The sequence below is a fragment of the Anoplopoma fimbria genome, chromosome 16 (assembly GCF_027596085.1).
Source record: "Anoplopoma fimbria isolate UVic2021 breed Golden Eagle Sablefish chromosome 16, Afim_UVic_2022, whole genome shotgun sequence".
Classification (NCBI taxonomy): Eukaryota; Metazoa; Chordata; class Actinopteri; order Perciformes; family Anoplopomatidae; genus Anoplopoma; species Anoplopoma fimbria.
In genome coordinates this window covers 16,842,008-16,868,623 of record NC_072464.1, presented here as the reverse complement: position 1 = coordinate 16,868,623, position 26,616 = coordinate 16,842,008, and the positions used below count along the sequence as shown (strand labels likewise).

General features: G+C 40.4%; 1 protein-coding gene across 2 annotated transcripts in view; it reads right to left on the bottom strand.

Moving 5' to 3' along the window:
- The window catches only part of epha3 (eph receptor A3), a 94,986-nt gene that overhangs the window by 12,328 nt on the left and 56,042 nt on the right, over positions 1 to 26,616 (bottom strand). For both annotated transcript variants that reach the window (XM_054615990.1, XM_054615991.1), the window contains exons 6-15: positions 22,882 to 23,006; positions 17,066 to 17,228; positions 16,667 to 16,772; positions 16,112 to 16,176; positions 14,900 to 15,025; positions 10,823 to 11,008; positions 7,406 to 7,467; positions 5,090 to 5,299; positions 2,605 to 2,754; positions 2,152 to 2,345 (exon numbers count right to left, since the gene is read on the bottom strand). In XM_054615990.1, coding sequence (XP_054471965.1) covers positions 2,152 to 2,345; positions 2,605 to 2,754; positions 5,090 to 5,299; positions 7,406 to 7,467; positions 10,823 to 11,008; positions 14,900 to 15,025; positions 16,112 to 16,176; positions 16,667 to 16,772; positions 17,066 to 17,228; positions 22,882 to 23,006 — 1,387 coding nt within the window. The remainder of the gene's footprint in view (positions 1 to 2,151; positions 2,346 to 2,604; positions 2,755 to 5,089; positions 5,300 to 7,405; positions 7,468 to 10,822; positions 11,009 to 14,899; positions 15,026 to 16,111; positions 16,177 to 16,666; positions 16,773 to 17,065; positions 17,229 to 22,881; positions 23,007 to 26,616) is intronic.

Below are 26,616 nucleotides of genomic sequence, written 5' to 3'. Positions count from 1 at the left end.
GGGACCATTCCCAGGGTGTCTCTGGGAGAAGTTAGACCAATGATGTACTGAGTATAGACCCAACGTAGGCGTTTGAATTAATAAATTTGAAATGTGACATTTAGTATCCTCTGCCTCTGTTGGATGTGATGGATGAGATGAAGTTTTAATCAATACTACTCAGGTGGTCAGCGGGAAGCCATTAACCTAAATTGATTCAAGTGTGACATTTTGATTTGATTCCAGTCAAGCATGCATGGCTCTTACTCTGAAATCTTAATTTGTACTACTATCCAGTCTATTTCAGTGTAGAGTTTTTTTAATTTTTTTTTAAATAAGCTTACATTTGAGCATATTAAATATTCATCTCATTAAAAGCTCTGTATTGGTTTTCAATGCACTGTATCTCCAATCTTGTATCCCCCATCCAGTTTTCTATATCCCATCCTTTAGCTTAAACAGTTGACATTCTTGATTTACATAACTGATGGATGGTGTCGCCCTATTATCTGCTGTTTTTTATCGTATATCTTTGTATGCATATCTGTATTCTTTAGTTCCTGGGTCTGGTTTCCATTCACCAATAAAAACTTATTTTTCGATTTACATTACTGTTCCCAACCTTAACCTACAGCCCAAGATCCACACCAGATCTCAGCTCAGTTTCCTCTGCAGCCATCGCCACTTTCTCACAAGCCCAATAAATTACAGGGAGGAATAATGTAGTTTCACAGAGGCTTGTCATTATTCATTTTGCCTTAAGTTTATTGTGTAAAAAAGCCCAAGCTGACTAAATATGTAGCATTACTGAACTCTGCATATTGATGTTGATTGACATGTATTTAGAGGGAGCAGTAGTTATATTCTATCACATTGGTTGCGGCCATTGGCATGTTTTGTTGAACACAAAGAAACACATCTTTCAGTTTAAAGGATAACCTGTGATCTCATCTATTTAAGACACCCTGTAAGGCCAACAGGATAGACAGCAGCCTCCAACCCTGCCTGGGCTCCTGTTGGCCCATAATTAGTCTCTGACAGCCGACCTTGGCCCGCTGACCCCAGCCCCTCTCCATCCACATGCAGGGACAGTAAACTCTGACCAGGACCCACCCCTGAAGCCTCCAGATGCTCTGCTCTGGTCCCAGGCTTTGGTCTGGGCTTTGAGGAGGAGGGGGTGCTCCATTAACCAGCCAGGACAGCCCAGAGACAAACGAGGTGTGTGGAGCTGAGTGCAGCTGCTCCCGCTGTGCAACTGCCGCCACCACACACACACACACGTGCAGATACACACACATACACACACACACACACACACACACACACACACACACACACACACAGTTCTCATAAATCACCACAGCCGCCTCTGTCGGCCAGCCTGTGCTTGCCCGGTGTTAAAAGCCAATCAGGAAAATTACATGCAAACTCCAAGGGACCTATTTTCACTTTCTTAAGAAATCATTAGTCAATGTTATGAGCTTTGACGTCTCCATATTACTGCAGCCGTCTGCCGCAGACCCAGCGCCTAGCCCCCCTCACTGCTCAGAATTGACAACTGTACATGTGCTGCCCTGGTTCTCCATGGCCCCCTGGGAGGGAATGGAGGTCCCAACAAAGGAGCAAAGTATAAAGGAGGGGGGGAAAGGAGGGACAACGTGGCAAAAGAACAAGGGGAGATGTAAAGAATAATATGACATTAGACTGCATTGCAAAAGAAAAAAGATAGATAATGTGTGATAAATCCAGCTACCTTTCATGTAACACTCTGCCAACACAAGAAGCAGAAGTCTAGTTCCCAAAAACAAACAGGTGTGCAACAAGGGGAAAAGAGATAGAATATGAATACAGAAACTTCCTTTTTTACCAACTGCATCTTGTTTTCTTTTGGTTTTCTAGTACAATAATAATGGTGAATTGTGCTTCATCCATTGCAAACTGCAACTGCCATTATTGTCCCAAAGACCTGGGATCCCAGAGGAGACAATGTATTGACCTGCAATAACCAATAATGCTGTATATGGAAGTTATAATAGGAACTACTTCCAGCGTTGGATTGTCTAAAGCCAGGTGTTCATTAGTCAGCTGTATGGGAACCAACGCAGTAGGAATAAGCAGCAAGGAAACAATAGCCAAACAAACAAATAAGATGATGCAATATCCTTCTGATACCTGGATGTGGTGTTGGCCGTGATTTTGAGGCTACCAGGGTTGCGAATGAGTTTATCCAGGATGCTGACGATCTGTTCAAACTTAGGCCGGTTATTCCTCTCCTTCTGCCAGCAGTCCAACATCAGCTGGTAAAGGGTAGCCGGGCAGTCCATGGGTGGGGGGAGGCGGTATCCTTCATCTACAGCCTTTATTACCTAGATGTAGGAAGGAAAAAGACAAGATTTGAAATATGACAGATGAGAAATGTTCAACGTCAAAACAACATATAATATGCCCAACTGAATCCGTGGAACAACATTCTCTCATTTACCATAAACCGCTTCACAAAAACCCATCTCATATAAATCAGTGGAAGTTGCTGGTACCTTCACTTACTTCGCATCAGTAAAACTTGTCAAATGTGCAAAAATGGCAGCATCGATGCAGTGGTGGATGGAACGTGGCAGTACTCACATCCTGATTGGACATCTCCCAGTATGGCCGTTCCCCATATGACATCACTTCCCAGAGCACAATGCCATAACTCCACGCATCACTGGCTGATGTAAACTTCCTGTAAGCAATAGCCTCCGGAGCTGTCCACCGGATGGGGATCTTACCTCCCTGAGAGACAGAGAGTAGGAGGAGTATTAATCAGTTGGTCAGTCTTTCAGTCAGTCAGTGGCACAATCTCGGTGCCTGCTATCATCATGTACTTTGGCGGATCAGGTTGTTGTGGAATTCACTTTTGTGTGTAAAATGCATAAAAGACCACAGATCAGACACCACAACACAACATCCTCAAAAGTGAAGATTGATTCTCAGAACAGCAGATGACAGCAAAAATGACTGCAAGTCTTTACTGTTTTATAGATTACGGTAATATTGGGTGTAATAGATGAAATATTGTGATTTGAAAGTAATCACATAAAAGTGGCATTGAACCTTATTGTAACAAAAATGACTGTTAATATAAATTTTTAATCAAAAAGTACCGGCATCAACCTTAAAGAAAGGAAGAACAAACATTAATCAGACCATGATCCAAAGGGTCCTGCATGTCCTCACTCTTCGTTGTCTGCTGTATTTGTCATTCAAGCAGCAAAGCAAGACAAATGAAGAAAATGGAGCTGAGGAAAGGAGGCCGATAGCAGCCAAAGCTAACAGAGACAATGGCCAAGCCACTGAGCTCTTGCCTGGCGCTGTGCAGTCAGACACACATACATGCACTGAACCTCTTAAAAAACACACTCTTATACTGCGTGATCCGTGTGGAAACACTATGGGAAGGTAAAAAAACCCCACACACGATCACGCTCGTAGTTGCTCAAATGAACACAGGTGAACACATAACATACAGTGCAAACACAAACAGAGCGACACACACACTGCTCTCTAACAACCTGTACCCCCCAAGAGTGCAATATCTGTAAATACACACAATTCACACACATAAGCACAACAATAAAGTAAAACTATATATTTTGCCCCTAAAATTTGAGGCCAGAGTAAAAAAAAAAAAAAACTTCTGTAGAGGTCTGGGTGGAAATCTACGTGCATGTGAGGAGTCACGGTAACATGAGAGAGTTTATTATTCTGTCTTATTATTTTAGATTATGTATTTCTGGGAGAAAGGCTAACGGCACGCTGAATGTTTATTTGACAAGCAATTCTCAGCCAGCAAATTATATAGTGTTTAAAAGGGCTGCACGCATGGCTTAGACCACAGGATGCCATGATGAAAATGACCACACACACACACACTGTGAAAAAGTACAGATGAATGCCTGAAGTGTGTGTGTGTGTGTGTCAACTGATGATGTTTCTTTTTGTGACATGCGATTCATGACTTGAAACAGGCTCAAACTCTTCTGTCATCTGGTCTTCCAAGATGTTGACACTTGTTTTTCTTGAAAATCTGCAGTGTCTCACCGATTGGGCGACTAGCTTTGAGGTTTTGCATATGTAGACGTAAATTATTCTTTACTTGAGCATTGTGTTGTGGGAAAAATCCTAAACTCAGTTCAGTAGAGAACTATGCTATGAAAACTCCATTAATGCTTTTGGTAAATCAAAACAAGTTGTTGTTCAGATTTTAGTGGCATCATCCTAAAAGTTGTGAGAGTTCAGGTCAAGTTGCAATTTGAAGTAAAGTGTGAAAGCAGTAAATATGGCAGGAGACATGGGCAAGAAAATGTGAAAATAGGATTGTCCATGTCTCAAACTGTCTAATTGCAACATACCATTTTTCAATTACAACAAACCTTTAAAAGTGAGCTATGTTGTAATTGAAAAATAAGTGCATGGGCTCCCTTATCGGATTATGCGTAGGAAATAAGGGCCACATTCAATGAACAGGAAATTTTGTAGATCTTCAAAATGTTTGGACTTTGCAGTTAGTACAGACTGCTTTGTTATTGCAGGCAAATGACTAACAAATTGTTGTGCTTTTCATACGCAATTTGGTGCGACTGGGCTTGTTTTATCACAAATCTGATTGTATTTATGTGTTCTTCTCCCCTGCCACGGTAAGATAATGGAAGAGGGAAGTATAATGAGTGTCTGTTTGCTGAGATAACCTGAGTATACAGCATGTGTGGGTGTGTGTGAAAAAGACCAAGATGAGAGGATGGAGGTGTTATGTGGAGCCAATTTCATAATAATCTGCATTATCAGGAGACAAGAACATTGATCATAATTGCTGTTTGGTGTTCTCACAATTCTTCGTGGAGAATAAATATTGTGATTTATAAAAGGAACAAGGGATTCTGTAGTCAGTTTCAGAGCTAATGTATGGAGTACCATAATCCATTGTTGCGTTCCGGGTGATTTATGTAACATTGCATTTTGGGTAACACTTTCCTAGGAAAGATGCTTTGTCCCAGGTCAGTGGCCAACATATTTGTTCATGCTGTCATTTGTGTTTGTAGATTGTGTTTGTGTTTGTGCTCCGGCTCACCCTGGTGGTGTAGGCAGCCTCCGGGTCGTCCTCCAGGACTCGGGACAGGCCGAAGTCGGACACTTTACACACCAGGTTGCTGTTGACCAGGATGTTTCGAGCCGCCAGGTCTCGGTGAACGTAGCCCATGTCTGACAGATACTTCATGCCCGAGGCGATGCCACGCAGCATGCCAACCAGCTGGATGCCTGTAAACTGGGCATCATGTTTCTAACAGAAGGAAGAAAGGAAGAAAGAAAATAACAGGCACACATTATTAAAGCCCCACTTTTGTGTATTCAATGTATATGATATAGAAGACAAAGGGAGTCTGACCTTTCGGACAATTTGCATGAAATGAAACATTTCTACATTAGCATCCAGAGCATTTTAATTAACCTTTAAAAAACGCCTTTGACATTCTGTCCCTCATCTTCAGCATTACTGTGTAATATCAGAAGCTAGAGACACACTAAATCAGTGGTTCTCAAATGGGGGTACGTGTACCCCTGGGGGTACGTGAAGGCACTCCAGGGGGTACGTGAGATTTTTAAAAAATATATTTAAAATTAGCATCCATTCAAAAATCCTTTAAAAATTGTTATTTAATAAATATTCAATAAAATATAAGTGTAAGTTCATAAACTGAATTTAATGCAACAATGCAATCGTCAGTGTTGACAGTTTAATAAATCAGACACTGATGGCAGAGCGCTGTGTATTACATCTTTTTTTCAACCAAAAATGCTTTGCGCTGGTTAGGGGGTACTTGGCTAAAAAAGTATTTCACAGGGGGTACATCACTGAAAAAAGGTTGAGAACCACTGCACTAATGTATGGAAATTAGGATCATACCAATATATTAAAAAAAAAATCCATCCATCCGTCATAGCTTTTTTCAGGTTTGCACTGGGCTCCATCTAGCATGTGAATGAGTAGTTTGTCTATGTCTACTTGTTTTTCCTTCCACTGCTCTTCACATGCACTTGTTTGCTCTGTGATGGTCACAGACCAAGTCATTTGCAAGATGAGTGTAAAATGAGTGTGTTTTCCTTTGAAAATCAACTGGGCCCAGCCCACCTCACATTTCGTCTGGAGCAATTAGTGGCCAGACCACCTGGCTTAGTCGCTTCAAAGCTTTGCAGATTCAGAACACCGGCATAAGCTGCAATGCATAAACTATGCACTTGTATGAGTGTGTGTTTGCACATATGACACGGTTTCAATGAGTGCAGGCCTTTGGGAAAATGTCAGGAAACAACAGCTACTCCTCCTTCATGTGTCTGGATACTGTGCAGACACATGTGGAAAAGGGCTAAAACAGGCATCAGTACACATGCCTTCATGCCACTGTTGTGGTTTGGCTGTTGTGCTTTGACCAATTTCAGTGAGTCAGGTCAATTCCTCTTCGAGAGACAGAGGCATGGAACCAAATTCTCTCCTGGCCAGAACAGCAGTGAGGATACAGTTCATAAAATCTTGACATTTGATAAACCCTGCATGGAAAGTTTGGCTGAAAGTCAGATCCAGTATTCACTGGATTCAAAGAAAATAAACGCTTCTCTTGAAACAGGTAAGGAAATTTGACAGTGGACCAATTTGGTTTAATAATAATATACATAGTAATAATAATAAAACATAGATAAATCATTATTATATTAATAATAATAACGATACAATTATAGCACTAAATACTATATTTGGTGGGTTTATCAGGTCGTGCTGCATAAATGATCTCTGTCATCTGTGGAAGGATTGACTTAAAAAAAACCAAGACAGAATAAGATGTTTTTGCTTTGTGAACCTGACATGAAATGAGAATGGTTGATGCAATGTCTGGTAACGTTAGATTTAATCTACGCTTAAAGGAAACATACTGAAAACAGAAGACAGTGTTTAAACTTGTTAAATCTAGATCAGCACAGTTGTTCATAGAGTCCTGCACTTTCAAGGTAAATAGTTTGACTTTTTTTAACACCAGTTTGAACCAAACGTTCAGCATTTGACAAATGCAACCTTTGCAGACAGATGTCATTTTGAAAATGTAAAGGCAAGAGTTACCGTACTGCTTGACTGAGGGACCTGATGTGTGACATAGACTGTGTGTTGTACAAATGCAAGACATTTATTCCAGCACACTAAAGTGTCCCCTGGTGTTCCTTAATCCTCAGATAGCCATCGAGTTGGTTTTCCCCAAACTTCCTCAGGGTCTGTATCCCTGAGATGCATCATGAACCATTTTACTTTTGTGTGTGTGTGTGTGTGTGTGTGTGTGTGTGTTTGTGTGTTTTGTGTGTGTGTGTGTGTGTGTGTGTAGAGGGGAATGTTAATACTTACTCTCAAGAAACTGTCGAGGGATCCGTTCTCCATGTATTCTGTGACAATCATGACGGGTTTACCTGTAACAGAGGGTGATTTTTCAATTCTTGGTCACATCATATCAGTTGTATCGTTCTTAAAGAAAAATAACAGAACTACCTGTCAAGCAAAAGCACAACAAAAAAAAGACCCTCATGGCCCAACATCATACTCCCCAACAGGGAGGGCTGTAACTGGACTTAAAGCAGACGTACATGAGCCCTGATAGAGACCAGGTTGAGCTCTTTTTACACACACACTCACACACACACACACACACACACACACACACACACACACACTCAACAGAATAAAATGATCCTAGTCATTGCTTTAGGGTCCCAGCAGGTCAGCTGTCAAAGTGTGACATCTTTATTTCTGTGGAAGATCTGGCTGTAAATCCTCTCCGCCTGCTCTCATCTGTACCTGATCAGACTACGGCCATCACAAGGTTTATTACAGGAGGGAAAAGGAAAAAAAAATCCTTCAGAAACCTTTAAATCAGCCATTGTTAAATGAACAGCATCAGTGTCAGGACTTGTTTGTGTCCCAGATGGCTTTGTTCTCCCTGCTTCACTCTTGACTTACCACCAGCCGTATGCCTCTTCTGCATTTATTCTGATTAATGTGCCCCTCTCCCTCCTCCTGCTGCCCTCTTTCACTCCCGGCTTACCTTTCCTCTATCATCCCTGCTTCTCTCCCCATCACCCAATCATTTCCTTTTCCTTCTATCCCTCTTGCATGTATTCATGCAAACCCTCCCCACATCTGGCAAGACACAGACTTTTTTTTGTTTAAGGGAATGACATAGGGCTGAGCGGAGAGGGTGTCGGAATAGGTTTTTAAAATAAATAAATCTAATACTCTCATTGGAGAAAGAAAATCCATTAGTAATGATAGAAGTTGGCTGACTTTAATTAAATCCAAGAAGATTTGTTATGACTAACAATTCAAAATGCACCTGTCAGACTCTGATAAAAAAAAAAACCTATTTGGAAAAATAAACTGCTTCAAGTAAATTAGCCAAGACAGAGGGTGTGCTTGAGTTAAATCAGGGTTGTACAATTAAAAAAAGTGCAAACCCAAATTTTTTCCACCCATGTAAGTTTTTCATGATGACTTATGCTTTTTTGTTACTGTAAAAGAGATTTAACTCTCCCAACAGCATTGGTTGTCCCAATATAGTTGAAACTTTTCTCTTCAGTAAAAACTCTCTCATCATTGAAACACAGTCAGAGCTACAGTGAAACACCCTCCACCCACACCCACACCCACACCCAGCATCCCTAAAAGGCTGTGATGGATCGCTCCGTTTACCAGCGGACGGCTTTTATAGTCTCAGACGGGAACACACACACACACACCCGGTCCTCCCTCCTTTCCTCCGCCCTCTTCCCTTCCCTCTTTCCCACTATTCTCAACATTGGCATTAAAGATAAAGGCCCCTAAACCCCTTTATTCTGTGAACACAAGTGTGAGTGTTGTGAGCGTGGGTGTGTGTGTGTGTGTGTGTGTGTGATGCCTGCGCGTGCAAATATGCAGGCTGTGGATCAGCCAAAAGCAGCAGCAAGGTAAATGGGGTGTGAAAGTCTCAGGATTATTAAGAATTAACAGGAGCAGCTTAATAAATCACCCTACAGTGTGTGTGTGTGTGTGTGTGTGTGTGTGTGTGTGTGTGTGTGTGTGTGTGTGTGTGTGTGTCTGTTTAGGTGTGTCTCTGTGTGTGAGAGCATATCAAATGGACCTCCTAAAACTATGCCATGAACTCACACTGCTAAAGCTCATGCACATGTGTTCAGGGTATCCCTTCAAATGTCATGTATACACACACACACACACACACACACACACACACACACACACACACACACACACACACACACACACACACACACACACACACACACACACACACACACACACACACACACACACAGTAATGAAGATTGGGCTTCCCCTATTAGTCTAAAAGCAGAAAATGAAACCACAGTCTTGTGTTATTGCAGCATTTTTCACAGTCTGGGCATTAATAGGAGGAGTGGTGTACTGTAAGATGTATTAGGCAAGCAGTTTGATGATGAAAGATCGCGCACATAAAAACTCTTTCATTTTCAAGATCGGTATTCAAGGCTGAATAACAAGCAGGTAGGAACAAAGCAGTTTTTTTTTACTTGTGCCCTTTGCAACAAAAAAAAAGTTTTGTGAAGGGCACAAGTTCAATTTCTTTTGTTGAATAAAAAAAGAAACATTTTCAAATGTAAAAATTCTATACTGGATCTAAAACCTCACTCTTTCTATTTCTGCTTTTACAGAACATTTTCACTGAATTCACTTCCCTTTCATTTAAACTGATTACAAGAACTATCACATCAAAAGTAACTTAAAGAAATGGAATAGCATCTACATTAACATTGTTATTATTATGGTTATAATTATTTATTTTTTTGGGGTGTTGGTCATTCAAAACAAGGAATCGTTAATTGTGTTTGTTGTCTGACATGTTTACAAAAATTGTAACTGAAAAAAGGAAATTAAGAGAAACAGTAAAAGACGGATGATTAAATAATCAACACAATATGGTCTGAGTGTCCTGTCTGTTGCTGTTTGTATATTTCATTTTGATTTGCTTCACAATGCTGTTCTTGATTAGAAGAAGTCATGCTAGTGAGTCACTGAAGTCAAATGACTGAAATCCAAGAGTCAGGGAGCAATTAAGGCATTGTGATTACACAGAAAAGGAGAGATGAAGAAGAGAAGAAGAAAGCAAGGAATGTTCTCCATGTATTTTATTCTACTCTTTAGAATAACCACACTGGCAGAACTACTTAACAAGCTTGGTGCCGCAGGGAGAGATAGAGGCTGGGCCCGTTTCTCAGCGACAAAGTTCAGAGTCATTATTTCCTTTTTCTGCAGTCATTCCTTTTTAAAGAGGCCTTCTGTGTGCTAATGATAGTCTTATAAAGAGGCCCGGAGGGGAGCGACTCAAAGATATGGATTTATGCCCGCTTTGGACGCAGGCTTTGATCAAAGCACATTGATCTGCAGAGATTTACACCACGGCAACTCAATAAAACTCCTGCTCTCTTTCACAAAAGCGTTGGACACTTTAGAGCCATTTGTCAAAAACAATTGCAAATCCAGATTTGGTAAAAAAAAGACTCCCCGGAGAAGCCAAATCTGTTATGTGAATGCAAACCATATTTTTGCTCTTACTCCATCTTTTTTTATTTTACTCTGTAGTGTTCTAATGTATTATGTTTTGTTCTTGTGCTTAAAACAAATTTGTTAAGCATTATTGCCAATTGTCTCCCAAAACTTGCATTTCAATGTATTTATTCATTTTCATAACAATAGTTAATTCCATTCCTTTATGTCAAGATTAATGGATGCACTTACTGCGTGTTACCACCCCCTCCAGCCTGATGATGTTGGGGTGGTCAAACTGTCCCATGATTGACGCCTCGGCGAGGAAGTCCCGCCTCTGCTTGTCTGTGTATCCTCCTTTAAGGGTCTTGATGGCCACACAGATCTCCTTCTTGCTCGGCAGCTTCAGTCGACCACTGCACACCTCGCCAAACTCTCCTAGAGATAAAATCGGGGAAGATGCAACAACACACAAAATTAAGAGATGTGTTTTTTTATTTTTTATTTTTATCTATTTTTTATCTCATCATATACATCTCAGGATTTGCCTTACTGATATAAAACCCTGCTTACGCAAGACAGGGTTTTGTGTTTAATGCTATGAGTTTTAATTATCCTATGATGATACAAATGTAGGTATAGAAGAAGGTAGTTATACATATTTCTCAAAGAAATGGTCACATTTTTTGTCCATTTGAAAATCCATCAGAAGTTAAGACGTACGTGATGCTATTATATGAACATTTAAATTCTAATGCTTTAAACTGTAAAGAAAATTATGCCATTTTAGAACCTGGCTCTTAGGTTTGTTGTGTTGATTCAGACTCTGGGTCGTGCTAACTTTACATTTGCCATCTTCATTGAGCCGCTGCTACAGCCAAAAAGAGAAGCCATGGTCAAATTGTCATCCATTTCAAAGTGTTTGAGGTAACTCATCCCGTGGCTAAGTCTGTTTTACCACTAAGGGCATTGCTGACAAGCTTAGCATGAGGCATAAGTACAGTATGTGCAGTTCTGATTTAGAATTGGCATTATTACTGTTGTTAAAGGTGTCACAATGTGCGATTTTAACAGATCTAAAGAACACTTAGTCAGAGATGAAGAACCGGATCAAAGAGGATGTTGATGATTACCCTGTCATTACTTAACTCCCATTAATCAGGGAAAGTATTTGTTGATTTTGGAGAGAGATCATTTCCATACTTATGTGTTACGACCATTAATTATAGTAATGACACCATGTGTAGCAATAAACTTTGAAACTGATCCACCCGAATCCGCAGTCCAAATAACAACGCAGACAGCAAACTGATCTTTCAACTTTCCTTCAGTGTCTTATTAAAACGCAGCATGACTCAACATCCTCTCTGGGAGAGATCAATTAGCATTCCTTGCTGGTGAGATTATGCGTGTGTTTACCTCATCCAATGCCTTTGTGTGTGTGTATGTGTGGGTGTGTGTTTTGTGAGTTTCACCAGGTACTGTAATCTCTGTAAACTGGCCACTTCAAAGGCAGCGAGTCAAGTGATTTGGCTGGGCTGCATGGATGAGTTGGATTTGTATATCTGTGTGTATGTTCTCCTGTGTGAGTGTGTTTTTTTTACCCCATAATGTATATGCATATAGAGTGTGCTCATGCGAGGTGATGTCAGAGCCAAGACATGTGCCGATCTCTCTCAGTCCATTACAATCATCTCCCTCAGCAGCTCCGGATCAGAGAGCATGGGTCAAATCTTGGACTTAAAGCAGTGGGTTCTGGAAGAACTTAAACCGGAATAATTACAACCTGTCTAAATACCAAACGCATGCCTGGTCTTCTGGCCCTCAGCAGTGGACAGATGAACCAGGCCAAGGCACCTTTGTTTTCATGTGGTCACTCTGGGAAAGCAGATCTTGGTCTAATAAGGCTTGATTAGGGACAGTCACTCCTTTCCTGCTCTGTGTCGAGCTAGGTATCCCACTTTGAAGTTAAAGTCAGACCTATGTAAGCAGAGCGGAGCGTGTGTTCTGTCTTTTAACACACAATCAGCGATTTGGCATGAAGATCAAAGTCTTGTTTAATGGAGACAGATGGGGATGGAGGCAGGGATGGAGAAGGAAGAGGTAAGTTGTGTAGTGTTTGGAGTGCTCATGTGGTTTCATAAAAATCCCAAAAGGTGGGGAGTTGTATTCAAGCTGACGGAAAACAAATGTTTATATAATGGCTCAAGTTTTAATGTCCACGCCCGGTGTTCACTTCGAATTTACTTATTTTACAATACTTTATGAGTAGAGAGCTGAAATCCCACTCCCTTAACTAGCTGCGTTCAGCTAGCATACACTGTATAACTCAATGGGCTTTCTCATGCTATTATTAAAACACATGCTGTGATGGTTTTCTTTCTATTTTCAAAGGTAAACTGTGGATACTACTGTAGTAGTTGTTTCAATTTGATTCCTGTAAAACCATTTTTTAAGTAGCACTCAGATGTAGCAACAACACAGTCCCAGAAAAGCCTGAAGGGAGCCGCTGAAGGCTTACAAAAGAATCATAGTTTTGTTTTAAAGGAATAATTGAACAAAGGTGTGATTCTTAAGCTAAGTGCAGCATCGGACTATCCAAACACAGTCGCCCCAAGTGGTTTCAATCATCTAGCTACTAAAGTTTGTTGTTTGTTGTTATGTGAAAGCAATTATTTGATTTCCCTGTTGCTTTCCAGCAGAGATGAAAATAAATTATACCCAATGTGATGTTGAACTTCATGTAAGTATGGAGAGGCACTAAAATAAACATACCTTGTCTCGGCTGTGCGCATTAAAAATGTATAGTTTACTGTAGTGTGGCCCTCTTTGTGTGTGAGGGTATTAGGGTTCAACCGACATTGGTTTAAGAGGGATCATACACATAGTATTATTAATTACATAGCTTATGAATTTCCCCTCATATTGTCCATTAATTATATTTTTTCTCTCTCCCGTAATCAATGCGTAATTGTGTAAAATGACTTTGTCACTTTCAAAGTAAATCGTGATACAGGGATAAACCATAGAGAATCAGTGTAGTGTTAATAGATTCTCCAATGAATGAAAATACAAACTCTTCATATCAGAAATAGGCACAGACTTCTCCGTATTTGATTTCATATAAATTAGCCAATATCTGCTCTTGTATTGTGTAGATAATCATATGCTTTGTGTCTGCTATATAGTATGAAAAACTGCATTGTGGAGTGTAGCGTAGTCCAGTGTGGATTCAGGCATTACACTCTCAGGCCGTCCTGACAGCTTTACAGTGTGGAGGGCCGGTGGGACCGGCCTGGCGTTATGTGCTGTGTGCTTTAGTCTCCATCTATTCTGCCTGCACTCAACATGAATCACAGTGCATTACCCTCCCGTCGGCACTCCTGCTCAAGTTATCAGGCAGTACATGAAGAGAGGAGAGGAAGCGTGTTTTACTGTTGCAATCATTAGACTGAGTTCAGAATTAGAGTATCGGGCAATCGCCTCTGGCAAATGGAAAGAAAGGATAAATATGAAGGGAGGAAAGAGGAGAGGTAGAAATGAAGGTGAGCAGAACAACTTCTAATGTCACCATCTCTCCCTCTATCATGGAGCAGAGCTGGAAAGAAGGGACCTCAAGCTGGGGCATTAAATGTTTTTTCATTCCCAGCTGTGCAGTATATGGCACACAGTTAAACCAGCCTGCTGCTATGAAAATGTAGATATATGGGAGCTCTACATGGACCTTGTTTTTTGTTTTTTTATATGCAGTTGAGCACTTGGTGTGTCTTTGTAATTTAAATAGAGCATGAAAGAGTGAGAAAGTAAAGTTACTGTGAGGTGAGAGTGAAAGGAGAGGCCAGGGAGAGGCATAAACTATTTCTTTGACTTCATAAACTTTCTATTTTTTCAATGTTTTGATGTGGAGTGACTTTGTTTTCTGCACTGATGAACATTTCCTTTGATGATAAAAGCAAACCGTTGATCTGAGCCCATGCACTATAATTTACATCCCTACTTTACGCAGTGAAGCAATAGCTAATTGCTTATAGATCTGAGAATTCAGTGAGAAATAGGAATATAATTAATTTTACTAAATACTAGTGAAGGTCAGCTATAGGCTGCAGATTTTTGTAAAAGTCACTGATACATTCCACTCCAACAGACTGGCAGAAATTGACACCTTTATCCAAAAAGGGTCAATGCCAGAAATGAAATAAACTGAAATAAACTGAATTTCTTGTTGTTTAATCTTAGTTTGACCTTTGACCTTTCATACCTGAAATGACATGCATTGTGTCTGTGTATACAGCAAAGTGTGGTCAAGCATTTTCCTTTGTCCATTCTCACCTGCTCCCACCACTTTGTCGATGGCGATGCAGGAGGCATCCAGCTCCTTTGCAAACTCGTGCACAGCCTGGCTCGGGTCCTCATATGTGTGAGGGTCCACATAGGTCCTGATACCCGGGAGACGCACTGCAACAGGAGACAGCAGGTTGCATCAGTTCATTGACCGTTTAAAAGCTGTGCCTCCTTAAGTACGTCCCTACAGATACAGCTATATGTCCTCTGAACATTTAAGACTTTGTTAGGACATATCACCTTGCTATTGCTCAGTTTTCTTTGAAATTATAATTTAGTTTTTGTGAAGAACACATGTCCAAGCCATGTTGCACAAACAGTCATCAATGTGCAGATTGTTTGTGATATACACAAATTAACTTACAATGAATGACTCTACATTTATTGAGAGATATTTAGTTTAAGACGGATTTTGAAAAAAAGTGAAGCTCTCCTTTAAGTAACAAAACTTCACTTTATTAGTCCCTGTAGGGGAAATTTACGCTGTACATCTGACCCATCCAAACTACTCATAAAGCAGTGGACGGCCGCAGTTCAGTGCCTGGGGAGTGTGGGGGTCGAAACCTGGGTCAAGGTTAAAGTAGGAGTCTTCCATATAAATAACACATTATATATGAATAAAGGAGAACAGGCAATGAAGAGGGAGCAAGAGAATGGGAGTTTAATCTTAAACATGTTGTCCCTTTTTGGTAGTCCACATCAGACGTTGTTACTTTGGTTAATTTATCCATTGGTCCAATTTCAACTAAATGAAAAGTCGTCTGAGTTAGACTTTTTTGTCTCTGGTCAAAAATGTATCAATGAAAATAACTTATTTTCGGGAGTAAACCTGTAATCAGAAATAGTTTAAACCTTAGTTCTTGCTGTAACACGGAGGAACACTTGTTCCCTTTTCAAATGAAGACTCCAGGATTGGTTCTCAAATGGGCCGAGAAACCGTCTTTTCAACATGTTCTCGGTCCAATTACTGTCCTCTCATATGACCAAATGAACCAAAGTAAAGGGGAAACCACTTCAAGGTTGCACACAGCTGCTCTAAAACCTCCACCGTGAATAAAGATGTGTTGAGAAATACATCTCTCCGATAGTAACTATCAAGCTAACTTCAATGTAACAAGGTAGTAGTACTACTCTGTGAATGGTACAGTGCAGAGAGGAGATATTAAAACATGCCTCACAAAAACAGGGTACAGTACTTACAGTGGCCGTTGCCAAAGTGCAGCCTTTTCTCATCGGGATGTTTGGATTTGCTGTGGCAACAGAACCTGCCAATCCAAACAGAGAAAGGTCATAAGTAGTGCCACATATCCCAATACGACTTCACCCATTGGCCCAGCCAGAAGGCTAGTGAGAGCTGTGTGTTGTGTGTGTGTAATCCCAGCTCTTACAAACCAAGAGAGGATCAGTAAGTCTTATAATGAGCCATGGATTTATACTCTCTCTGAACAGTACTGACTGCCAATTTCCGCCACACACACACAAACACATGCACATGACATTCTTAGTTTTTCTCTTATACATAAGCACGCACACCTATATACAGCTGCTCCAGTATATGTAACAGGAATTACAGAAGAAAAATAGAGAAAATCTTACTTATTTGGTGAACCAGCAAAATATATAATATGCAGTCATTTTGAAAAATACGTATACATCAACTTTCAGGCAGCATTAAGATGAAGTAGCATAAGGATTGCTGTGATTGGAGCAGGAAACCCCTCAGTGAGAATCAAGTCAAGCAACTGGCGAACAGACCTGCCAATCAGGACGTAGAGCAGCACAGTGAGGAGGATGATGGCCACAGCGGAGGAAATGGCGATCAGAACAACCTGGCTGCTCTCACTGGAGATGGAGAAGGCTGCTGAAGGACAGAGAGCAACAGGAAATGAGCAGCGTTGAACTTAATTATATATAACAAACTCATCAAAGTACACACATCAACTATCCTTCAGTGACTATTTCACACAATATTTTCTTAAACCCAAGACAGAAATTAGCATAAATACTGGAGTGGTTTCCAATAAGAATGGCTTCACAATCTCACTATTCATCATCAGTTATTCCTCATGGACGGACAGTATCGGCCCTGTGTCTCATTTTCAACAACAGCAGTAAAATAATTGCGATAGAACATCTATTCTCAGCTGAACTCACAGTCAGGGCTGGTCTCAAACTGGAAACTGGGGCTGCTGGCTCCATATCCTGCAGCTGTGCGAGCTCTGATCTGCAGCAGGTAGGCGGTGTTGGGCTTCAGACCATTCAGAGTCACATTACAACCCCGAGCACGGAGGATGGTGTAGCTGGTCTCCTGCTCCTCCTGTGAGACAAGGCGGACAAAGGAAGAGAGGGACGGAGAGAGGGATTCAATATATGCGAGAGAGTTGTTTGTTTGTTTTTAAATACAACAATTGAATCCAGGTTGGAACTATTAATGAATACCATATAGATATAAAATGAAGTAAAACACGGTTTGGATTATGTGTATGTACACATGTACAAACACACATAAATATCCCAGACAGCTTGGCAGCTTTCTTCCCAGTCTGATGAATTATGTCCTTCTTATTTTATGACTTCTCTCCTACTGATCTCCACTGATAAAACAACAGGAGGATTTACACACCAGAGCTGCATTCGGCACATTGTTTCCAGATGTGGAAGGAAGAAAAACGGTGGAGAGAAGATGAGAGGACAGGAGGTAGAGGGAAAAGTGGGTGCAGTGAAATTTCCGCACTGAGGATAATAGGAGGTCCCAATCCAATAAAGTGATTTATTGTTTATGTATAAATCTATTGTGCAGTAGTATGACTCATGTTGTTCATGTGTTACTTGTATATATATTCAGCCATCTAGAAAGATATAAATATGATGTTTCACACAAAAGAATCATTAATCAAAATAATTAGCCAAAGGAACATTGTTATTTAAAAAAAAAGGTTCATGAATGTTTAGTGAGTTCATCTGAAACAGTATGAATTAATTAACAGTCAGTTAAAATATATTATGCATTAAGCATGCTATATGCAATTTACTAATTTTTTTTATGTTTGGTTTATATTGCTTTACCTATGTGTGTGAGATTATTAATGAAAAAATATATAGTGTGTGTTTAAAATGCTTTTTTCAACTGTGCTTCACACAAAGATGTCATAATTGAAAACTAATGAAGGTGGAAGTAGAATGCAAAAGTTACTTTACATTTTAAAGATTTCCTGTCACTATCAGGACAGGACAGCGTGATATAATAAGCACCATAATTAAAACACTATAATTAAAGAAACAGATTAATTATTTCTTCAATAAAAACCTTTTTTTTTTTTTTTACACAAAATGTTGGATTTCCCTGTCTGTGCCTCATAGCGTGTTGGTCCACAGATAACAAATTTCTAAGCCAATCCATGCTGAAGAAAGGCTTGCAAGTACATGATTACCAAACCAGTCCGATGCCATGAAACAAACAGCTAAATAGGGGGAAAATAGGACTAGGCTGATCTTAAATCTTAATGACAACCTATTAGAGATGACTTCAACAATCCTAGAAATGAGCTACATGCTTTGCAACTTAGCCAAGCTCATAAAAATCATCCAAGGCCGAATCGTGCTCAGGCATAGTCAAATCCTTATTTTATAGACCCAGTTATAAAGAGGCATTCATTTGTACGGGAAATAGCATAAACACAAGTCGAATTCACACACACATACACAAGCACACACACACACACACACACACACAGACAGACAGTGTCCAAAAAGAAACTTCACGCCCATTAATGGAGTGGATCAGAGTTTTATGATGCACAAAGCTTTTTAAACTGCTCTATGTGTGAGAAGGTAACAGATACACCAACGCTGCACTGGGACAACGCTTCATCACAACTATAAATCTACTCGCGGCTTGTCATCGTAACGCGTTCTGGACAGCATGTGATCCCCTGGAAATCACACACAGGTTAGGTACAAGCACCTTTGTGTGTGTAGGTGTGTGTGTGTGTGAGAGAGAGATACAAAGAGACAGAGAAAGAAACTCAAAGTCAGACACTTCTCTTTTATGCATACTGCAGCCCGACAAGTTGTGTGATTGGTAACTACTCCATTGTGTTTGTGTGTTTGTGTGTGTGTCCGTATGCTTGTGTGTGTGTCCGTATGCGTGTGTGTGTGTCGGTATGCGTGTGTGGGTCTCTCACCAGAACACTTCTTGAATTTAATATGGCCTCTGTGCTGCGTTTTACTTTGACAATCTAAACAAAGCTGTAGCAAATTATAGCTTGTATAACACGCACACACACAACACACACACACACACACACACACACACACACACACACACACACACACACACACACACACACACACACACACACACACACACACACATATAGATGCAAACTCATACAGACCCCAAAACAGGAGATGTGCAGTAGAAGTCTTGTAAATACAGTGTTTGAGCAAACATTCCTTCCATCTAAGACTAAATAAACAGGCCAAATTAAAATGGATCTGCTTTTTAGATTCCATTGATAAAACATGCAAAAACAATCAGCAAATTGTATTCCCACAAATTCTATTTTCACAAAGTGCACTTAGAAATGCCTTATCGGCTGTAGAGCCCCCTTTAGCCTGTTAAAGCGCAAGAAAGATCACACAGCCAGGATGGGATTTCCAAAGATGAAACACCTCTCTTCCTCTGGAAAGTTTTCGGGTTGGAAATTCCTGAGAATATTCACCAACCATTCCCTAAGAATTCCCATATATAGGATACGTAATTCGGGAACAGCTCTTGCACTTTGGAAACTTTGGCCTCTGGTTTCACGACCGTGTGACAAAGTGGTATGTGTTGGCGAAAAAAGAGCAGTGCAGGCCAAGACGGCATGGGGCGAAAGAGAGGTTAGATGGGATTCATTTAAAATACTTTATGCGAGGTATGAGTCAGTGTAATGCAAAGACTGTCACTGCATCAGTTAATTGTTTTTGCCTTTGAAGTTGAACTTCCTTTTAAGCTAAAAGTACATCCATCAGTGGAAATTGATCATCTCAGTTTTTCCAAAAGAAGTATACAGTTCATGTAACTTCAGGAATACAGATGCCATGTACATTGAAGGTTATTTATGCTCTTTAAACCTGCAAAAGACACTCAACTCATGTGCTATAGCAAATTATCTATTGGATGCACATGGACGATTATTAAGTCCATGTTTTTGTCAGTTGGCAGGAAATCTTGCACAAAACTGGGGCATTACTTTGAGCAGGAGAAGTCCAATCAGCACTCAGGATTTACACACTAAATTACTTGTGACGATTAATATTTGTGTTCTTCCTTAGACTAAAGAGTTCACGCTAGAGAAGCCCTTACAAATGAAATATTCAAACTTTTAAAATGCCCTTCTATAAAATTTCCCTTGTGCTGCTTAAAGGTCAAAACATTCTTGTGTGATGTTTTAAACCCCATAAATAAAACATAACGGTAATGACTTTAGATGTTGCCCATTGGTTTGACCACAGAAATATATTGGTCAAGTCATTCATGTATTATAAAGAAGTACTTTTATTTGAATGATGTTGTGTGGTTGTTGGCAGAACATTTACTTTTCTACATTAAGAGAAGCTAGAGTCATCGGTAAATGGCTATTGGATTACAAGATAATGTACACTGTGTATGTCTGTCTTAGACTTAAGTAAATAAAGACAGAGGAAACCACAAACATTGAAAAGCATAATGTCTGACTGAAGCTGCAAATCTCAACATCTTCTTGCTAAAAGCTCTCCTTCAATCTCTCTCAAGCTGTTTTTGTGTTCTCTTTCACCATCCTGTTTATGTGTGCATGCAATTATATATGCGTGTGTCTGCGTATGTGTTCCTAAAAGCCTCTTTCTGTCTCATAAGTGAGTCATGGTGTGGTCTTGGTCTGGGGAATTTGTGCTCCGACTCTTGTCTTCCTTCGGCCTTGATCCTTTGCATGCTAGAGGCCCTCAGCGTCCCTCTGCCTGCCTCACGAAGAGGCCTCTATCCTGGGTTGTTATGGGAGGTCTCCCCCTGGTTTTCTCAGTTTCTTCTTCTGCATGGGAGGGCCTTTTGTCTGGGGTTTGAAACCCCTGGGTATATATGGCTTCTGTGGAGAATCCTCTGGGAACTTGTGTGTTTGTGTCTATCCCTGAGTGTCTCCAGTAATTCCTGGGAGACGATGTGATTAACACGGATCAGCACAAAGGGAGATTTCTTATTACAAAACTGTGTCGCACAGGCTCTTCCTTCGACTTCAGCATTATGCAGTATAATATGCATTTGTAATGTGTTAGCATGTGGCTGCAAAGTAAGAAGTACCTCTGACCCAGCATCACTCATTAACTTTTCCTCTCGCTGTATTCTGTTTTAACTTCTTAGGTAAGGATGGCTGAGCAGGGGACAGAGTTTAGAGAGGAAACAGCTTCTGTCTGCCTACTAATCAAGAGATTAGGGGCCACTGTTGGCATTCAAGCAAACTGGGATCTGGGGAGCTCATATACACACACACAAAACACACACACACACACAGATAGGCGGTGAATCTGCCATAGTGATTAAACTTGCATCCACGGCTAATTTCACCATCAAATGTCAGCCATAACACAGCATTGGTGCTGAAAGCCAGTGTAATTCGTTCTGCACTAATTTCCCTCACAGAGGAATGAGTGACCCCACAGACGCATTTACTGTCTGCCATAAAACTGTCTGCCATAAAACTAAAAAAAAGGACAGTATGCGAAATAGAGGGATAGATTAAATAAGGGAGATGAGGGGTAAACATATACGGAGGAGTGGAGGAGTATGAAGCAAAAGAATGAAAGCAGAAAGACAAAAAAAGAAGTAGAAAGACAACTGAGGTAAAGTCCTAGAGGAGAAGGGTGGGGTGTTGGGAAATGGAGATGAAATGAGAGAAGGGAGGAGAGGATGCAGGATGAATAAAAGCATGAGATCATTTTTGGCTCGTTATAGTAGCGATACCGGGCAACATCAGTCTCATGCCAAAGATTTTTACCCATCCCCAAACTTCACTATGTATCAGGGAAACAGGAAAACCGATTTAAAGTATCCATCAATGAGATATTTTGTAATGTGACTTTTGGCTCCAACAAGCGGGATTAGGTGGGTTACTTTAAAAATATTTTCTGAAACGATTATAAATAACCTGTTCAAAATGTAGTCAGTAAATCTAATCCAAGTAACGCAATATTAAAGTTATATGTTACTTGATTATTGTCTAATTTTTGGATTACCTAAATACTTAATATGCAAGTAAGAAAAAAAAGTTTTTAAATTTTAAGATTTAATGAAATTAACCTACATGCAAATGTCCCAGTTCGTCCTCTATTATGTTTGCTGGACCAGAAATTTGAAGCAGCCCACTCATGACAAACCTACCATCACAATTTGACTTTTCATGCAGGGATGACTCTCGGCAAAACAATAATCTGAACAGAATACTGTTACCTTTTTTGTATCTTAATTACTTAAAGCTGTTTCATAAATACCGTTTCTCCCCAAGGCTGATAACATGACATAGAAAAAGAAGAAAATCCAGCAAACACTCCGCTTAAAGCAATAGTTTTGGAAATTCACTTTTCATTTTCTTGCCAAGAGTTGGATGAAAGGATTGATATCATGGCATGGGATAGATGGCATGACCGGAGGACGAGTCCAGTGAGCATGCCCCATGGGCCCAAAATCCTGGAGACTTTTTCAACGCATGAACCCAGTAAGCAAATAACAAAGAAATAAAGGCCATCTTGATCTTGTCAGTATCCTCTACTCCTTAATACATCCATTTAATACACAATTACAAATCTCACTGATTTACACATTATATTCCATCATATATTGGCCGTAGCCTTGTATGTACAAGACAGATATCACAGTAGTATCAGTTTATGATGCTGCCTTGCTAAAAAGAAGTCACACAAAGTAATGCGTTAACAGTGATATGTTCTGCACCAACCTTTTCGTAGTATTTGATCTCATAGTCGAGGATAATGCCATTGGGTCTTTCAGGCTGCTGCCAGGACAGGGAGACGCTGTTCCGAGACGTCTTTTCCTTTCTGATCACTGTTACCGGGGAGGGAGCTGGGTGGGAGACATAGACAGACATTAGATTGAAAGAAAGAGAGAATGAGTTTGTTCATAGCGAGGTTCAGTGGAAGTTCATTCCCCCGGTGTTGCATCCTGGCAATTGTCTATGGTTCCTGTTAGCCTAATTCAGTTTGCTGCCCGGTGGGGCTGCATTAAAGGATTTGGCCCAGGGTTGCTGGGTGGAACCAGACAATATACACTAATGCAAACACTGGCTTGTGCACATATACACACACATTCAGAGACTAGAAGTATAATACTGACATCAGTGAGGTGAATTTCTCGTCTGTTAAAGCGAGGCAGATTTGACTTTATCTCGTCAAAATAAAACTTAATGCATTTGACTATTTTAATGGAATTGCAATGAATCAGTTAAAGTTTTACGCTGTTTTTAATATTGGTAGTGGCAGAATAAACCTGTGTGTCAGTGCTAGTCTTATTGTTACCTGAAACTTTTTCTCCTCACATGAAAAAAACTATTTTTCTATTATTGATTAATTGTGTTTAAGAGAGTAAAAGCTTCTGAAGGAAGAATCAAAATGAAAAAAAAACAAATCTGTGCTTGGTTACCAGGTTAAGTGTCTCTTGAGCAGGTAAGTATATCAAACCATTCAATCATTTACATTAGTTCCTGATAATGTCGCATTCACAATGCAGTAAAATGGCTTGTCCTTTAGCGTTTATGGTAGCAACTCGCTGCTCCCGTTCTCTTTGAAATGTGTTTTAATTTGAATATACTGTATATATATAAAAGCCCTTCCCCTTTGTCCCACTGCTGTCCCTGTCCCATTTTGGCGCTTTCTCCTTCACCAATCTTCCTGGCCAATCCTTCACCCATGCATCGCCTTGCCTCAGGGAGTTCACATAGTCCCAAGTAATTTAGCACATCCCTCCCTCCATCGAGCCCTGCGCCCCTCCCTCGTTCTTTCTCGCTCTCTTGCTCTTCACTCCCTTCCTCATTTCCCCTTTTTACTGCTCTCTAATTGCCAGGCAGCTCCAGGGCCAGCCCAGCATCTGAGGCATCGACTTTTAATTTTATTAGACCACAGGAAAAAACATGTTTGTCTTTGAAATGTTGGAGCCCCTCTTGATTGTGCTTATTTAGCAGTGTGTGTGTGTGTGTGTGTGTGTGTGTATCTATCCGTGTATATACTCGCGTGTATTTCGGTTGTAATGAATCCAGATGGGGAGAATCTGTTTCTATACCCCCTGCTCCTCCTCTCCTCCTCTCCTCCTTCCCCTCTGGTTCTGATAGCGGGGTGACGCTGTGCTTTTTATTGGCTCTGTGGTTTATGGTGGTAATGATTTACTGTGTCTGGGCTGCTTGGAGGCAGCTTCAAGTTCCTCTCCTCCTTCTTTTCTTTCTCCTTGCCTATCTCTCTCTCTTTCTCTCTTTCTCTCTCCCTGCATGTCTATTGCCAAGCACTTAATCTGCTGTCACTCTCTGTTTCTGTCCGTGGTATAACTGTAAAAATAATACAGCATTATGGCCTTAAAAAGTGGCCTTCAGCGGCATTTACCTGTGATGCGAGGGGCAGGACACAGCTGTCGGAACACATCTCTTTATTCTGTACAACACTGGTGGACTATTCAAAGTAGTTTTATTGGCAGTAACACTGTAGAATTCAATGAAAAAAAGATGTTGTACAACGACTTTGAAGCATTGCTGATTTCTGATACACACTGAATCACACTAACCTATTCTCCTGGTCTTGTTTTTTTGCAGTGATACTGATGGGTTTCCATTGCAGTGAGTCCCCGGGACTCACAGGTGGTCATTTGAGTGGGTCCCTAGTCACATTTGTGTTTTGTGACAAATTGTAGAATTAAAACTTGTGTTTGTTTTCCTTATTTATTCTCAGTTGTTGCCCCTTCTAGTCTCTCACACATTTGACCAAATCACAATATCATGATATATATTCTTTAAGAATAACTACTTATTTTCAAAACAACATTTTGTTCTAAATATAATCATATATTTTTTTCCAGAACTAAAAATAACATTTCTTTCTGCAAGTAGCTTTTAAATTGACATTTTCCTTTCATTTATTGAGACTAGGAAAGAGACGTGATCTCCTTTCTCGAGATATACGGAGACAATAAGGAAATGTCGAACAGTCGTCATGAGTGAGTGAGTTTACTACGTACCAATGCCAAGTTCAAAATGTTAATTGTTGAAATCAAAGCTGTGCGGCGAAGATTGGTCTTGTTGCAGCAAGGGCCCTAAGTTTCTCCCGCGATGATGGAGTCTACAAACTCAGGATCTTGTCTGCACAAGATAGATGTTCAGACGGTAGAAAAATCAACAACCAGGTGAAGAAGTGATTTGCCCAGGCATGTATTTATAGGCCCAGTTCAGCTCTGGTTCAGACTGTTGATATTAGACTACTCTAATATGGATCACAGCTACTCTGTTGTTCGCATAGTTATGACAATGAGTAGAGGGCAAGGGAGGCGGGAGAAGGAGAACTATCTGACAGCACCTTGACAGCACAGCAAGGACACACAGCTCCTTCCCAGGGAAACACTTAATCCAGCTTTTAACAGCTTTGGCATCTGTACATATGTGTGTGTGTGTGTGTTTATGTGAGAGAAAGTCTACCATAGACGAGTGGGACTGGAGCTCTGACATACCTAATCCTTGTAAACTCTCAGGGCTGATGGAGGGTGTGCAGCTGCAGGCTGGGACTTTTCTTAGAGAGGGAGAGGACTGTGTGGCCGTGTGGTATAATGAAGGTGTGCGTTTTTTGTGTGTGCATGTGCGTGATCTGTGATATGGAAACGGAGATTAATCTCCTCAAACATTAAAGGTGTTTTTTAATATTCAGATCACACACAGCCCTCTTAGTGTTAGTGTAAGTCAAATGTAATATAAATGCTGATCTCCCCTGACTAACCACACAGATAATGGTTACAAATAAAAGACTCCAAAGCTTTTTTTTTTTTTCATTTTGGATGGTCTTTACTTCAAATGTGTAGCTTTTAATCCCTAATGTCCTTTCCCCTCATATGAATTGAGTCCTGTCTTATCCCCAGGCTAGACACATGTGCACGGACTGTATGTGAACAAACACAGTACACACACACACACGCAAAATCTATATTTACCTCTCATCCCTGCCTTGTCACTTTAAAGAGGTCATGTCAATGCCTTGTCACTTTTTATACAGTCAAGGTGTGTCAACACAATTTGTCTGTGTATTGTGTGTACATACACCTTTCACATTAGCATATTCATTACACCGACAGGTTTCTTTTCAGTGAGTTTACATATGTATGATTGACTGCATCTGACCTTACATTATGTGTGTGTGTATAGATTTGCCCTTGAGTCTTTTTCCTAGAACACTGAAAAGTTAAAGCTAACTGCTGTATGGTCATCATTATAATGCTAATCACAGAAAGAGAATTCTTCTTATTTATGCCTTGCCTTGATTTTAGGAAATGTGACATTTCCTGACTGACAGCCATGTCCTGCCTCACTGATTACCAAAATATAGCCAAAGCACCCACAGTAACCTGTAAATCAAAGCAACTCTTATGCCCCTGGAATAAAGCAGCTACAAAGAGGCGCCATGTGTGCATTCAAATCAAAACAAAGAAA